Source organism: Pelophylax lessonae (genome assembly GCF_965119305.1).
Source record: "Pelophylax lessonae genome assembly, chromosome: 2".
NCBI lineage: Eukaryota > Metazoa > Chordata > Amphibia > Anura > Ranidae > Pelophylax > Pelophylax lessonae.
Genome location: NC_138769.1, coordinates 452,989,281 through 453,007,231, shown reverse-complemented (window position 1 = coordinate 453,007,231; position 17,951 = coordinate 452,989,281). Strand labels below are relative to the sequence as shown.

General features: G+C 41.6%; 1 protein-coding gene across 1 annotated transcript; it reads right to left on the bottom strand.

Moving 5' to 3' along the window:
- Positions 1–337: 337 nt before the first annotated feature.
- Positions 338–17,543, bottom strand: LOC309545447 (lysozyme g-like; the record flags this gene model as incomplete). Its single annotated transcript, XM_082244650.1, has 4 exons — positions 338–502; positions 1,121–1,259; positions 15,023–15,222; positions 17,450–17,543. 4 exons carry the CDS (start codon positions 17,541–17,543, stop codon positions 369–371), a joined length of 567 nt encoding a protein of 188 aa, XP_082100776.1. The 3' UTR covers positions 338–368.
- Between the last annotated feature and the right edge of the window lie 408 nt (positions 17,544–17,951).

The window sequence follows — 17,951 nt, the reverse complement described above, 5'->3', positions numbered from 1 at the left end:
GGGGAGGGGGGCATTTGCCCCCCCTTGCCCCTACCTGCGGATGCCCATGCCTGTGTATGATTAGCATTGGTAGTGTAGTTGGTCACATTGGAACACAGATTACCATATCCTACAACTCTGTCACCTAATACATATATGGAAGTAAAAGTATGCATACAGAGCTTTTCTATAATCTCATGAATTATATAAATATCTCTTTACCCTGTGTGTTCTCATATTGAGAATGTTCTTACTGTATTTTTTTATGTAATGATATTTTTAATAAAGAAAAGTACAACACAACGTTTGCTTTTAGGTTTATGTATTTATTTATGTAATTTGTTTATGTATTGTGGAGTATTAATGTTGGATGGTAACAGCATAAACTTTTAGTATCCATTTTTTTTGTAAAACCTTGCCCGCGCAACTACATCATTCGAGTAGTCCCCCCCAGTTGTACGATTGTCAACTCCTTCAAAACTGGTAACGCTGTCTGGACCCATGTTGTAAGCTGCAAGAGCACCTGTAATAAAAAAAAAAAGTTATTGTATACAAATTGGCCAATAATGGTTTAAAAAAAAAAAAAAAATCTCATGTGCCTACAAAAAGGCAAATAGGCTGTTCACTTGGCAGGGGAAATTGCACTTTACAAGAGAATGTTCCTCAAAGCTTAGAGAATGTGGCAAAAAGTGTCTATTTGTCTTCAGTAACTCAACCCTATAATCTCACCTTTTCTTCCTTTCCACTGCTGATAGAAAGGAACCTCTGTATAAGCCCTGACTTGCTCAGAGCTTTCGCAGAACTGAGGGCTGGAAGGGGTCTTTTTTTAATTCTTATGGCTTAATGGTGAGGCAAAGGAGGGGACATTAAAATTAACCTTTTGCTAACAAGTTAACCTTCAAGCACACTTTTTTTTAATTTTTCCATTTTACAATAACAAGATATTTCTCTGCTAGAGATTAGGGACTTGACAATTAGGAAAGATAAAGGAGGGAACATGCTTTCATTAAGCACGACAGCCCTCATATTTAATGCGACAATTTTTATTTAAGATATCTAATCATTTTATACATACAATTTGCTGGATATTTGAGCATTTGCACCTCCATGGATTACACATTTGTTAATGGGGATGGATTACCTTTCATAACATACTCCTTTGACCAGGTTGGAAATTTTTTCTTGATTGCTGCAATCATGTCAACCAGTATTTTTGTGGCCTGTAAAATATGCTCTTCACTGTTCCACGCTCCTTGTGGAGTATGCCATCTTTTGTCGATCTGGTTTTAAGAAAATCATATAATTCGTTAGTTGAGCTTTAAAAAGTACCTACATTTAATAATACCACATTAAGTTGCAGCACATTGGCGAATAAATACTATTCTGTATTTTTTTATAAAAGTCTACATAAAGCAGCATTAAACCCAAAATAGATGTATTTGTATTACGTTTTTTCTTTTTTTAGGTTCCCCCCCCCCCCCCCACTTTTCATCTGGTGATTTTGACCAGTAATATACAACCTGAATTAGAGTGTCCTGGATGAATGTGCACAGGGGGCACAGCCGACCGCAACATTTTTAGTTTGGGGGGAGGAGAGTGTTAGACGTACTAGCAATATAATAACTGTTTGCTTTTGGGTTTATCACCGCTTTAGGCCCCTTTCAAATTTGTTCGACTTGTCCTGCGACTTGGGACTACAAAGTCTCATGTCAAGTCATATTCCATGATTGTCAATGAGTACCGTTCATATCTGTGTGACTTCAAAGTAGTCGCTGCACTACTTTGGTCTGACTTTGGTGCGTTTTGAGGTCCATAGACCTCAACATTACGCAGGCATGGTTTCAAATCCAGTCAAAATCATGCAACTTTTGGTCGCACAAGTGTGAAAGGGGCCTTAAGGAGAGTCTTCTCAAACACAGTGTAATGCATGCTGTATGTTTTAGGGCATTTGTGTCAAAATAGTTTTTCTGCCCCTAGAAGGCGATAGGAATGCATAGAAATCCTTATGCAGCTTTAAAAAACCTGTGAAGGAGCTTAGAAGTATGCAGACTTAAAGCACTTTGCAGTTGCCTAGCTACACAAGCGCTCTTGACATGAACCAGCCCCTAAATATTCAAAATGTTATGAGATCATAATGAAATACGTCTTCATGATCAGAGAATTATTTTTGATCATCAAGCCTGCATACCCAAATTTCGCATTATACATTTCAGAAAAAGTTGCGCAAATCATTAAGTATAATGAAAATAATATGTGCTCACTGGTAGGAGGAAAGAAAAAAAAAGCACTAAAGCAGAGATGCCAACAATTGTATTATTACAGCTCAACTCCAGTCAGTATTAAAAAAATATACTGCTTTGAAGTCATAGCATGGAGCCCTTTTTTCTTGACTTGATATATATTTGCATGCTGTGCATTATAAGTTGTTACCATATGCTTTTTATTGTCTATACTAATGGCCTCCGCTGAGGCAGTTTTTTTTCCCCCTTTGTTTTATCCATTGCCAACACTACCTAATATGGTCTTTATGTGCTATGATTGTAATCTGTTTGTTATGCACATACTGTAGTAACTGTATCTTCTAATTTCCTTTTTATAAATGAAAAGCTTTAATAAAAATTGAAAAAAAAAAAAAAACCTCTAATACTATATACATTGCATCCCCAGCAATGCGAGATCTAAAAGCTAGTCTTGACTATGAGGAAGGGAACAGGCAGAAATACTTACCTTAGCCTTTGCTCTCACAGGCTTCCTAACCCCCCCCCATGACCGATTTGTAAAAGCAGCTTAACTGAGGGGTTAGAAACACAGCAAACAAACAGGCCCACCTGACAAGACGGATCAAGAAGGGCTGGACAGACTCAAAGAGCAGCTTGTAGCACCTTATATCCAAAACTGGCATCAGAGATAGCCTAAACATCCAACATGTAAAACTTGACAAACGTTTGAACCGAATTCTTGGTGGCAGGCTTGAAAATCTAAGAAATAGATGCCTGATGCAGAAAAGTCCACAAAGTACTGATGAATCTGTTAAAGTGTACCTTAATAGCAAAGGAAAGAACTTTTTTAGATTTTAGACCATAGGGTCCAATGAGGATTTGCTAATCTACTTAGTAATGGTGGAGCGGGAAGCAGGGAGCCCCCTGCAGGTACCCTCGGGAAGTACAAAGAGGGTATTTGATTGCCTAAAAGAGGCTGTAGCTGAGAGGTAGACTCTCGCAGTGCATGCAACTAACAGATAGTGGAACAAAATTTCTTAGGATGATGTTACAGAACAGGACAAGGAGGGAAGGTTGGTGTCCTGGTTGAAGTGGAAGGAGGAAGTCACCATAGGGGAAAAAAGGCTTTTGGTTCTTGAACAACCTTAAAGCAGAGCTCCAGGCTGTTTTGTGCCAAGACGCACTCACCTGTCGCACGATCCAGCGATGTGCTCACCCAACTTGCGGCTTCACAGCCAGGTGCCCACTGTGCCTTCTGAATGGTCCGGCAGTCTTTTGGGACATGTGATGTTTCCCAGAAGACTGCAGGGAGGAGGAGAGGAGAACTTCCACTCGGATCACCTAGGTAATCCAAGCAGAAGTAGGAGCAGGTACCTGTAAAAACTAGGTACCCGCCCCCCCCCCCCCCCCAAAAAAAATGACATGCCAAATGCGGGTGGGAAAACGTACTTAAAGCGGAACTTCCCCTTTTGGGTGGCGCTCCTCTTTAACCTTGTGTAATACTTGGAAAGGCATTTTACAGGATTAGGTGGCTAACAGAGTAGAACAAGATTTGGTGCCTCAGGTCAAAGAAGGTGGGACTTTATGGGCTCAGTCAGATAGTGTGTTTTATATACAATTTATTTAAAAATTATGTATTGATAGCATAATAATTGTACAAACAATATAACACAGTTAGTGCCAATGGGTTATAGACCCATGTGAAGGAGTGAAGTAGTAATGAAGAGGTGACAATGTGAATGGTGACTTTAAGAACTCTGTCTGCTTAATGCCCATGCATATGAGCTTGTTGAGAGAGAGTGTCTTTACAAACTTCCAACGCGTTTCGGCATTATTATTTGGTATATTGCCTTTATCAAGGAGGGGGGGAGAGTTCACCATATCTGAAAAAATATAGTGAGTATATATTAAGGAATATAATATAACACTATTTGTAAAAATAGTGAATAAAGAAATATGCACGTACATGTGATTGGACAGTCACATCCCAGGCTTTAGTATTCCCACTGCTTTCCCAAAGCTAATCACACAGGATTTATAGAGGATTTGCTATCTGTGAAAATATAATTGAGGCGGTGATGGTGGTGCCAAACAACTTTGATGTGGATAAGGAGAAATTATATTGAGCAGACTTACATAGCGTAGAAAATGCTTGATGTATATGAGGAAGAGGAATGCCCTTCTGATTGGCCTGAAAATGTGACATATTGGGTCAAAAAAATGGTTTAACTTTGCTTTACACCACTATAGTAAATAGTGCTTGTCACTTACAGTTAATTTTGACCAGTGATAGAGGTCTCAGTTTAATGGTCCAATGTAAATTAGAGGGCCTGTGGAAGGTATGTTCTTTCTTTAATTCAGCCTGCATTATGAAACAGATTGTAGATAGTGTTGACGGTGATATATAATTGCTTTAATTGGACCACTGTGTGGGCATATTGAAACTTACATTTGAGGAAGTTCCGGATTCAAACAGCAGGGGGGCCCTGGTCAGGAATTCCGGTTGTTCCCTGGTAAAGAAAGTTGTGCTAGTGAGCCTTGGGAAACAGGCGTTTAAGCACTTAAGGAAAGAGTACATCCAACAATGCAAAATATAGCATTGTTGGATGATAACTTACGATTTGTAGGGCTGGGGTAGCAATGGTATCCAAGGTAGCGTGTCCTGGGCGTCCGTACCGCCCCTCAGCTGGAGGGAAGTGGCGCCCTGTTTGAAATCCCCAGCTATATATACCCATCTTTTACTCAGGTGGCTAACAGAGAACCTTTGTGTGAGGTGAGTAACTAAACAGACTACCTTGTGAGGGAAGTCAGATAAGTGAATATCCCTCATCGGTTTGAAAGGGCAGAAAGAGCCAGATTGAGGTCTCATGGAGTCCCAGGGGAATGTACAGTGGAAGAAATGTGTTCAATGCTCTACACAAAGGCTTCAACAAATGAGAGGCCAATGGTCTCTGAAAGAGAACATCCAAGACTGATATTTTCCCCTTAGTTGTGCTTAAGGCCAAATGCTGATCTAGACCAGGTTGGAGGTAGGGCACGATCTGTCCCACTAAAATGTTCTTGTCTCGCCCCATGCAAAATAGGACTTCCAGCCACAAAGATAGACTTATTATTATTTCAGGTACTTGTATAGCGCTGTAAATTTACGCAGCGCTTTACATATACATTACACATTCACATCAGTCCCTGCCCTCAAGGAGTGTAAAATCTAAGGTACCTAACTCACATTCATACATACATAGTAGGGCCAATTTTATAAAGGATCCAATTAACCTACCAGCATGTCTTTGGAGTGTGGGAGGAAACCGGAGTACCTGGACAAAAACCCACACAGGCACAGGGAGAACATGCAAACTCCAGGCATGTAGTGTCGTGGTGGAATGTGAAAGTGCTAACCACTACACCACTGTGCCGCCCATAGTTACTTTTGTAAGTGGTTTGTTAACCATGGTAAACATTGATTAAATGTTATTTGATTTGGAAAAAAAAAAAAAAGGGAGAGATAAGGCAATCCATGTTAGCTTTACATTTTACCTGATCATTGTAATGCTAGCACTTGCAAATACAGTGCATTGCGAAAGTATTCTATTTGCAAGAAGTTCACGTCCTAGCTGTTAAGAGAGTAGGGATGACCAAATCCAACCAGTCCCTGGCTTTCAACAGAAGATGCACATCTGGTGTCCCCTACCGGCAGCATAGGGCTTGGAACTTCTGGCTCCTCTGAGTGGAAAGCCCATTCCCATGGATTCAGCCACAGACTGCTAAGAATGTCTGCATGCCTATTTTCCACACTAGGAGGTGGACAGGGCCGGAATGTTTTTTTTCTTCCCAAAAGAGGATAAATTATGCTTTTTTTCAGAGATGTGACTTCTGGAGCCTTCTTGATAGATAATGTAGGCCAGTGTATCTCAACTCCGGTCCTCTGGGCACACTAACAGGCCAGAGTATTACCTTGGGAAGATGCAGACTAGAATACTGCAATCACTGAGCAGCAAATTATGTCACCTGTGATTTATTTCAGTTTTCTTGCAAACCTGGCCTGTTAGTGTGCCCTGAGGACCGGAGTTGAGAAACACTGATGTAGGCTATGGCCGAGTTCCAGAATGTTGATGGGAAGATAACTTACTTTAGTGACCAATCCCCTCATCAAGAGGGCATCCAGGGCTCCTTCTCAGCTAGATACGCTAGCATCTGTCTTTGTGGGAATTTTCCATGTTTTTGGGGAAATGAGCATGCCTGACTTCAGGTTGTAAAATGCACCACTCCACAGAGTCTGGCCTTGGAGGTCCAGCGCATGAGGTGGTCCATGGACAGAGTCTGTTTGTCCCATACTGTCAGACTGTTGAGTTGAAATTGTCTGGGGTTAAACTGGGCATATGTTGCTGCTTCAAATTAGGCTACAATCAGGCCCTTGACCGTGAGCCAAAAGGGCCTGGGCACAATAGCACATTGACAGAAGCTTTTCTTGGGGCAGAAAGATCTTGGTCAGGGCCATATCTAATGTCAGGTCCAGGTACTCAGAAGTGGCTAGCATTCCTGAGTACCTGGAGAACCAGAACCATTCTAGCAGTGGTTTGCTGTTCTGCCTGGCAGCACTAGGGTCAACAGTTCAAATACCAACCATGGGACTACCTGCCTGGAGTTTGCATTTTTTTCTTGGGACTCTGATTTTCCACCGGACGCTCCAGTTTCCTCCCACACTCTAAAAACATGCTAAATAGGTTATTTGGCTCTGGTCTAGATTTGCCCTAGTATGTGAATGTTAGGTAGGGATCTTATATTGTAAGCTCCTTAAGGCAAGGGATGGATGTGAATATACAATATAGATGTAAAACTCTGCATACATTGTAAGTGATATACAGTGGGTACGGAAAGTATTCAGACCCCCTTAAATTTTTCACTCTTTGTTATATTGCAGCCATTTGCTAAAATCATTTAAGTTCATTCTTCTTCCTCATGAATGTACACATAGCACCCCATACTGACAGAAAAACACAGAATTGTTGACATTGTTGCAGATTTATTAAAAAAGAAAAACTGAAATATCACATGGTCCTAAGTATTCAGACCCTTTGCTGTGACACTCATATATTTAACTCAGGTGCTTTCCATTTCTTCTGATCATCCTTGAGATGGTTCTACACCTTCATTTGGGTCCAGCTGTGTTTGATTATACTGATTGGACTTGATTAGGAAAGCCACACACCTGTCTATATAAGACCTTCCAGATCACAATGCATGTCAGAACAAATGAGAATCATGAGGTCAAAGGAACTGCCTGAAGAGCTCAGAGACAGAATTGTGGCAAGGCACAGATCTGGCCAAGGTTACAAAAAGATTTCTGCTGCACTTAAGGTTCCTAAGAGCACAGTGGCCTCCATAATCCTCAAATGGAAGACGTTTGGGATGACCAGAACCCTTCCTAGAGCTGGCCGTCCGGCCAAACTGAGCTATCGGGGGAGAAGGGGAGAAGAGCCTTGGTGAGAGAGGTAAAGAAGAACCCAAAGATCACTGTGGCTGAGCTCCAGAGATGCAGTCAGGAGTTGGGAGAAAGTTGTAGAAAGTCAACCATCACTGCAGCCCTCCACCAGTCGGGGCTTTATGGCAGAGTGGCCCGACGGAAGCCTCTCCTCAGTGTAAGACACATGAAAGCCCGCATGGAGTTTGCTAAAAAACACCTGAAGGACTCCAAGATGGTGAGAAATAAGATTCTCTGGTCTGATGAGACCAAAATAGAACTTTTTGGCCTTAATTCTAAGCGGTATGTGTGGAGAAAACCAGGCACTGCTCATCACCTGTCCAATACAGTCCCAACAGTGAAGCATGGTGGTGGCAGCATCATGCTGTGGGGGTGTTTTTCAGCTGCAGGGACAGGACGACTGGTTGCAATCGAGGGAAAGATGAATGCGGCCAAGTACAGGGATATCCTGGACAAAAACCTTCTCCAGAGTGCTCTGGACCTCAGACTGGGCCGAAGGTTTACCTTCCAACAAGACAATGACCCTAAGCACACAGCTAAAATAACGAAGGAGTGGCTTCACAACAACTCCGTGACTGTTCTTGAATGGCCCAGCCAGAGCCCTGACTTAAACCCAATTGAACATCTCTGGAGAGACCTAAAAATGGCTGTCCACCAACGTTTACCATCCAACCTGACAGAACTGGAGAGGATCTGCAAGGAGGAATGGCAGAGGATTCCCAAATCCAGGTGTGAAAGACTTGTTGCATCTTTCCCAAAAAGACTCCTGGCTGTATTAGATCAAAAGGGGGCTTCTACTAAATACTGAGACCAGTCAGATAAATTTGACAAAATGCCAGTTTCTATCCCCTGGAAATGGCATTCTGGACCCAATTATCTGAGATAATTTGGGACCAGAAGGCCGGAAAGGCTGACAGACATCCCCCCACCCTGGGAAGAGGACTTAGAGCCAGATGTGGCTGGCTTGGAGGTCCAAGTCTTCCAGTGAAAGTGTGTTTCAGACTTCGACTTGGAGCTGGAAGCTTAAGGAGGGACAAAAGGAAGAGTAGAAGGTTTATCTGCAGAAACATCAGCCATCTTTTTTACTGGGGGAAGGTGAGTGCGCCAGTATGTCCAAAGAGAGACCAGGTATATACCTTTAGGCAGCTCAGTGGCAAACTAGCAAAAAAAGAAAAAAAACTGAGGCTAGTTAGAGTGGGACGGGATTATAGTGGATGCACCTTTAGCCAATCATCTGAAGGTAACTGCAAATAGTTAAAAATAATGTGCGCTCACAGATCTATTAGAATGCACCTCAACAAGTAAGAGTGGAACCAGATCCTTGAGATTATAGGCATGGGCGATGGTCTGCCTGAGTCACCTAGAGATAAATGGAACGAGAAGCCTGTGCATTCTTACAGGGTCTATCCAGGATTACTAAAATGGAATCAGTGAAGGAAGCAGAGGCTAAAAACTCACAAACCAAATCACATCTAGACAATACTTTAGGCAAGGAGCAAGTTTGGGCCTTATCACCACCCTGTTCCTAGTAAACCAGAAAGGATTCCATTCAGGATAAAGCTGCAAGTTCAAATACTCACCTCGCAGAGGCGACTGCTACAAGGAATACCACCTTGTGAGTAAGCACAAAATAGAGGAATATCTCTTTAAGGGGTTCTAGCGGTGGTTTCTAAAGCACAAAGTGAACTGGTTTCAGATCCCACAGAGTTGCAGGGAAACAAAGAGGGTACATGAAAGAAAACACAAGAGTGCATGGATGCTTAGTGGCCTCCTGCACTTCCTGATGCCGATCTCCATTTTAACAGCAAGTGGATACTTTGTTTTTACTGAAAGAGTGCAATATATCAATGCATCTATATGCCCTTGGTGGTTTTTTCATGTTGCCTGATGCTGTTGCGATCACTGAAACAAGATGGAAGTAGCAGAAACCTGGCTCTTTGTACTGTTGAGAGCCAAGCACTTGTCCAGAACCAGCTGCAGGGAGGACAGGATTCACATCATCACAATCTATCAAAGTTCCAGACGTCCCCTGCATCAACAGGGTGCCCGGGACTCCTCCTCAGCCTGACAGGCTGGCATTTACTAAGAAAATCTTCCAAAAGACAGAAGGGAAGGACATCTGATTCTATAGCAAGATGCCTGTACTATCTAACCAGGGACAACCTGGTCCTCAGTTCCAAACAAATTAGTCTTTCCAGGGACTTGATTGGTCTCAAAATATTGTGGAAAAAAGGCCTGGAGTAAAACTGGGCACATAGGACTGTTTCAAAGGAGGCTTCCATCAAGGTCAAGACTCCTGCAAAAATTTAGTCAGAGGATTTGACTAAAGTCTGGAGGTTTCTCATGTGTAACAAGTACACTGGCTTGAAATGTGTCCAGGACTAGATTCAGATACTCCAAATTAGTCAATTCCAGTGCAAATATCTAATTTCTTGGTGAAAACCTAAGATGCAGATGCTAGGTTGAAGAACCTAACACTGGTAGTGTAGGGGCCCCACAGAAAAATGTAGAAAACACTGATGCACTGGGAAGATGGAGGCATGCAGGTATGTTTCCACATGTCCACGAAAGCCAGAAAGCCTCTCTGGTGAACAGAGGCCATGACAGACCTGGGCCATAGAGTCCTGCATGACTGTAAAAAAAAACTCAGTTGAGGGCAGAGGAACTAGCCACACTTAATGGAGCTAACGAGAGCTTGGATGATAAAATAGACTCTAGTAGCAGAGGGCAACATGACTCCAGACAGCAGATGGCACCATCAGGAGGTATATAAAAAACAAAAAGGTTTGTACACTTCTTGAAGGTATAGCCCTCCTGAGGTACAAAAAAGTGGTTAAGGATAGGCAAGTTAGACAGGTAGTGATGGTTAAAGTGCACATATTTATTGCAAAAATATATATATTAAAAAAAAGCCTGTACAGTGATAGTAATAGCTTAGGTGAAAAACCACATTATTCATAAATAACAGTCACCCAGTCACACAGTGTGTAACAATCACACAAAACAGACGGTAAACATGAAACAAAAACTAAAAACACAAAAAAGTCACTATATGGCGTCCGGATGCAGTGCGGTATATGAAATGTAGCAGTCACAGAGTAGCCCTATACAAGTTGCGGGGGGATAAATACAGTATCTCTCGTATCTAAGCCGACTGTAAATTGCACTAAGCCCAGTGGTGGCCTAACGTAGATGGCTGATAAGTAGTGCCCGATCCTTAGTGTGATAAGGCCATTCATTGTATAAAAGTTCATCTGTGAAAGTCAGTTCCTTAGGAGCCATATTGAAGTTCATTGCGAGCCATCTCACTTGATTAATAACATGCTCAAAACAACACGCTGATATGATGTACTCTGCATATAAAGAGCGAGGGAGAGGTTGTAAAAAAACTGGGAATGCAGCATCCTAGGATGTAGCTTGAAAGTGTGGTAGACACAAAGAACAAGTAATTAGATAGTGAAGGCTATCTTGTTGGCGAATAGGTGAATCTTACCACACCCAAACCCGAGCCGGGGTAAGTCCAGAGTTGTAAACATAAAGTGTTACTAACGATCCATCAGCACAGGCTCACCCAGACCATCAGTGGTGAATGATCACCTTGGTGCAATAAAGACACCGTGCTTTTTATGGAGGGTCTGTGACGGTAAGAGACCAATCCTTAGTAATATTCGCCGCCTTCTATTGGTCTGCCAAACTACTTTTATTGGTCCCAGCAAGGAAATCCAATGTGCGCTCCTTCGCACAATGCAGTGAATCAGCTCGGGCTTCCACTGACACAGTCCATGACGCGTGAGTGACGTTAATGCGTTTCGCTACGTGCTTGCGTAGCTTCTTCAGGATAGCGTGTCCTCTTCCTTGCTCGCCTAAAATAGCATTCATTCCGAGGAAGGGGCCGCCCTTTGTTTTTTTAAAGTGATATTGCCTCAAAGCCTTTTCTGTATAGACTGGACATACAACCACTCATTCATGGTGTTCAATCAATCCAGTCACTTCCATTCTCTGTGTTTACATTTTATACAGGGAGTGAATGTTGCTTTTTACTGTTAACTATCCAAAGGGGATTCTAGAAATCGGATGATAGAACTATTTGAGATGGATCCCTCAGATTTGTCCCACTGATATCTCCATTGACATTTCTAAAGGAGTTGTGAATCCGTCATAATGACAGATTGATCTTTTTCCCATTTTACTCCTCCAGAAATACCTGGAGGTTTAATTCTGTATTTAGACCAAGGGGAATGTATTTAAGCCTATATATCCACCATTTTTCCTTTCCTCAACAGGACTTAGGCTGTCACCCGGGAGAGGTGATTTTGACCGAGGGCATAGATACCCTTGACCTTCATGCCCTCTATGCTGCCCCATGAACTCTTTGAAAGTGCCTAGCAAGGGGTTCCTCCACATTGTTCTCCATCTCTCTCATATGTTCACCAATCCTAATGCGTAACTGCATCTTGGTTTTACCAATATAGAACTTATCGCATGGGCAGGTGAGCATATAAATCACCTTCGAAGTAGCAGTTAATGAGGTTCTTTATGAAAAAGCTTTTTCATTTTCTGCATCCATAAAGGAAGTCGTCCGGTCCACAAATGGACACATTTGACATTTACCGCAGGGGTACATCCCCTTGGTTCTGGGATACTCTGATAGCCAATTGCTATCTGGAGTTTTTATGTATTCCGAGTGGGTCAACATATCTCCTATGTTTCTGGCCCTCCGGGCAACCATAATAGGGGTCCTACCTACATATTTAGCTATGTTCATATTTATTTTGTAGGATACCCCAGTGATTCAATAGGATTTTCCATACTTCCTCCCACTGTGTGCCAAACTGGGTAATAAGTCTAATTTGGGTTAGAGCCTCTATTTAATCTCTTTTTTTTTTACGTTTATTTTTTTGAAGGAGTATATCTCTATCACAGCTAGCAGCTCTTGGTTTTGCTCTCCTTTGTTGCCTATGTGAATACCCGCATTCACTGAATCTTGAATATAGGTCTTTGTTCCTTTTATGCAATGAATGGCCTTATCATACTAAGGATTTCTTTTTTTGTTTGCAATTTAGTTGCAATTGCAATTCAAGTTGTGCCCCACTGACTTTTGCAGTGCACATAGATGGGGCAGTTATGCAGGCCATGTTGCTTGCTCCTGTTGGATAATTTCACATACGCTTGGATGATATTGGTTAACCTTTGTGATTCAGTGATGTGTGTATTCAAAGAATATACACTGCCTGGCCCAAAAAAATAAAAAAGTTCACACTCTAATATTTTGTTGGCTTTGATTACGGCATGCATTCGCTGTAGCATTGTTTCGATAAGCTTCTTCAATGTTACAAGTTTTATTTTGGTGCACTGTTGCATTCATTTTTCACCAAGATCTTGTATTGATGATAGGAGAGGCGGACCACTGTGCAAAGTCTTCTCCAGCACATCTCAAAGATTCTCAATGTGGTTAAGTTCTGGACTCCGTGGTGACCAATCCATGTGTGAAAATGATAGCTCATGCTCCCCAAACCCCTCTTTCACAATTTGAGCCAGATGAATCCTGGCATTGTCATCTTGGATTATGCCCATGCCATAAGGGAAGAAAAAATCCATTGATGGAATAACTTGGTCATTCAGCATATTCAGGTAGTCAGCTGACCTCCAATAGGATAGTTACTGCATGCTTAGTTAGTTGCTTAGTTAATTCCAGGTGGTGACTTTTTTTTTGGCCAAGCAGTGTATATCGCCAGGATCCTTCGGGCCATGCAGAACCCCTTTGTCAGGCATGCGATACCACATGCCTGACAAAGGGGTCCGGCATAGCCCCAAACCATTGCACTTTACCATTGTGATGTGATCACCTAAGTAAATGTTTGGACGGTACTTTAAAGATACGTGGTGTGCGGGCAATATATGCTTTGGTTTATGGTACCAGTTTCCAGCTGGCGATTGCAACAGCACCCGCTTACATCTTGACATTTCCAGGAACGTGTGCAATAGGCATATTACACATATGTGTGCATTTAATAGCGGGAAGCACATGCATCTCATGTTGCCAAGTAGCAATTTTTTTGTACCAAAGGTCTTAAACATGTGATGACAATTTTTGGGCCTTAACCACTTGCCGACTGCCTAACGACTATTTACGTCGGCAGTCAGCCCCTCACAGGCAAAGCGACGTAGATCTACGTCGCTAGCCTGTGAGGCTCTGGGGAGCGAGCGCGCGCCAACGGATGCGCGCTCCCGCTCGGTCATGGACCCCCCCCGCGCGTTTGCCCGGCTGACCCGATGTCTGCCGGGCACTCGCAATCGTCCGTTACAGCGGGAGAAAGGCAGACGGCTAGTGTAAACAAAGCCGCCTGTCATTCTCCCCTGTGTAAGAATGGTGATCATACGGTTCTGCTATGTAGGACCGTTGATCACTGTTCTTACACATCAAGCCACAGCCAATCACAGTTAGAAACGCGGCCCTAGGGACACACTTAACCTCTCCCTCTCAAAAAAAGTTAACCCCTTCACTGCCAGTGTCATTTTTACAGTAACAGTGCATGTGTATAGCACTGATTACTGTAGTAATGTCACTGGTAACCCCAAAAGTGTCAAAAATTACAGTCAAGGGTCCGATTTGTCCGCCCCAATGTCGCAGTCCCACAAAATAAATCGCAGATCGCCGCCATTATGCGTTAAACAAAAAACAACAAAAATGACAATAATCTTTCTCTTTGTTAGTAAACGCAATAACTTTTGCGCAAACCAATCAAAATACGCTTTTTGCAATTTTTTTTACCAAACATTTGATTTTGATTTTTACATTTTTTTGGGGAATTTCATATAAAAAAATGTGAAAAATATTGTTTTTTTGCAAAATTTACGCTCTTTTTTTGTTTATAGCGCATGATCAAAAAATCGCACAGGTGATCAAATACCACCAAAAGAAAGCTCTGTTTGTGGGAAAAAAAAGGATGCCAATTCGTTTAGGTACAGCGTCGCACGACCGCGCAATTGTCCGTTAAAGTCACGCAGTGCCAAATCGCAAAATAGGCCCTGGTCAGGAAGGGGGTAAAATCTTCCGGGGCTTAAGTGGTTAAATGGCCATTTAGGTTATATGTTAGGCTAAGGTAGAAGTCTAGAAAAACGTTAATGTTAATAGCACCTTAATATCTTCACTTTTCTATATTCAGTTCCTACAGCTTTAACTGGTGTGTGTATTTCAATTATATGCAAGTGTAATGTGTAAAAATTCACTATAGTTTATATATTGTGCATACTTGTCTGTATTCTTATTATAATAAATTATATTTCATCAGCATTTCCAGTGTGCTGCTTATTCATTTTTCTGTTAATGGAAACATTTGATTACCTGCATCAGGCCAACAGCATTGCCACCATCACCCTCGTGATTGACGTCCAAAGCATTGCCAGCACGTGATTCACGTGACATGATTGCTCCAATTATACCTGGGTCCACACCAGTTTTTCTGGAAACAGAGTAAATCTTATCCTTGTAAGAGTTTACCCTTTGCAGATCTGTTTTTGCCAGGTGTTCAGATGCAATTATTCCTTTAAAAAAAAAAAAACCTGGTCATTAAAGATATTAGCGGAATGTTTTTATAAAGCAAGAAAGGTTACAAATTTTACCAAAACTCAAGGTAAAGCTTTGGAAATATATACAGATAACCAATGATAAGAAAATGAACAAAATATTTGTTATAGGGAAGGTTAGTAGTTTTTAGATAAAGATGTAAAATAAGTAAAATTTCTTTGAACTTATCAATTTGAACAATATGCGTTAAGGATTTAAAAACTGTCCCTACATGGGGCAGCCATATTTACTCATTACATATTAAATTCTGTGCATGTTCTCTATGCAAGCCTATGAGTTGTCCCACTCATTGAGAAAAAACGCACTTCACATGTGGCTTATACATTATCTCAACAGTTTCACATACGGAGCCAGACATATATATACATATATATATATATATATATATATATATATATATATATATATATATATATATACACACACACACACGCGCACAGGAGCCCTCAGTTCCGGCAAGCAACTCTGAAGTTTCGGCACAATACGCTGGATCTTCAGAGAGCATGCGCCGCTGATGTCAGCGGCTGCATGCAGGGTGAATATCTCCTAAACGGTACACGTTTAGGTGATATTTATTTTACCTACAGGTAAGCCTTATTATAGGCTAACCTGTAGGTAAAAATAACAAAGCCGGGTATACAACCGCTTTAAACGAAAATTGGACGTTGTGTTCACTTACGATTGTTGGCTTACAAAAGCACTATTCTAATGATCAGATAATCGGCCAATCATTCATCGTACAAAATTTTACTTCCAATTTTCTTATTGTGTGTACGGGCCTTTAGACCAGTTATAAACACATTAGCAGAAAGTTGCTGCTGCTGGTCAATCAAATGTGATTTTATTTTAATCACCCAGATTCTAAGGTACGCATGACAGTTCTAGTGAGCTGATTTTTGTTTTCCCATACACCAAACATAACCATATTTGTCCTTTGTTAGACACTCAGCTTGATTTACTAAAGGGATAGAGTGTTTGCAAATTAGCTGAATGGTGTGAAGCCAAGGGAAAACAAATTTTGCAAATATCCAGTCCTATATAAAAGGAAAATTAAAAAAAAAAAAATGATTTTTGCTTTTAACGTGATTTGGTGATTGGAATCAGAACAGCGCCAAGCTAGGTGAAAATCAGATGACTAACACCAGCACTAAGCTAGGTGAAAATGCTTTATTCCTCTAGTAAATTAACCCCACTGTCACCTTGCTTCCCTCTGGCCCTATACTAACCTTGTCATCACTCCTTCCGCTATCACAGCTGGCACTAAAATCACTCTGTTATTACCTATGCAAAGCAGTAATGTTATGCAACATTGCTCAGTCCTACTGATTGGCTGCTAAACTGGAGCACTGTTACAGGGAATGTGGCCACATGCTGCCCCATACCCAAAAGAGGAAGGAGCGGAAGGGTAGCACTGGGAAAGATGAGTGAGTGGGTTGGGGAGGCCTCTTTGCATGGACCCTGTCACTTTAACAGGTACGTTTAAAAGTAACAATCCATTGACCGAAAGAAATTACTTTTATAAATCTAAACTGGCTCTCTTCTCATTTTATGAAGGAAGGAAATGAACCCCCCTTTTATAAAACACTTGTCCCCACTACAATATTTCCCTCACCTCCTGTTTTGGTGACTACTGTAAAATTTCTATTTCCCATCAGTTTCTATCAAATTGACAATGCTCACTGGGACAAACTGAGGGTGAATCTCCCCACTGGGAACACTTGACAAGGGGTTCTAAAACTTTCTTTCTATCAGACTGAAATTATAAGGCCCCTTTCACACTGGCAGGATCCACCTGCTCAGCACTGAGCAGGTGGATGACAGGGCCGTGTCCACTTCGCTGATACAGAGCAGACACGGACACACACGCTTTCCTCTATGGGCGATCAGGTCCACCTGTCAGTTTCCTTCTGACTGTCATCCGATCCGCTGAACAGATGGGGAACTGATCCCCAACCGTCTGTTTCTAGAGGATAGGATGGGATGTCGGCGGGTGAAAAACTGACAGACGGACCCGGTCGACCCGCCCGACCCGCCCATGTGAAAGAGGCAAAATGTTTTGGATATGCTTTATTAGTTCTGCGCCAGTATGTACAGTACAATGCACAGAAAATACACTGCAGGAGTTGAGTCAAGTTGAATTAATTTAACCATATGCATAAAAATACAGAAAGTGGCGGTACTCACCTGAAATATGTTCCCCATCTTGACTGCCAGTTTGAAGTGAGGCACCAGTAGTAGGAATATTGTTGGGATTACCAAGTGTGGCTGTGAAAGACATTTTACAGTTGAAAAAAATATTTTGATCCATGCAAAAAGCTTTTTAAAAAAGGTAGACAAATGCATACAAGGAGATATTTATATATTACACAGTGCCTTGCGAAAGTATTCAGCCCCCTTGAACTTTGCAACCTTTTGCCACATTTCAGGCTTCAAACAAAAAGATATAAAACTGTAATTTTTTTTGAAGAATCAACAACAAGTGGTACACAATCATGAAGTGGAACGAAATTTATTGGATATTTCAAACTTTGTTAACAAATAAAAAACTGAAAAATTGGGAGCGCAAAATTATTCAGCTCCTTTACTTTCAGTGCAGCAAACTTTCTCCAGAAGTTCAGTGAGGATCTCTGAATGATCCAATGTTGACCTAAATGACTAATGATGATAAATAGAATCCACCTGTTTG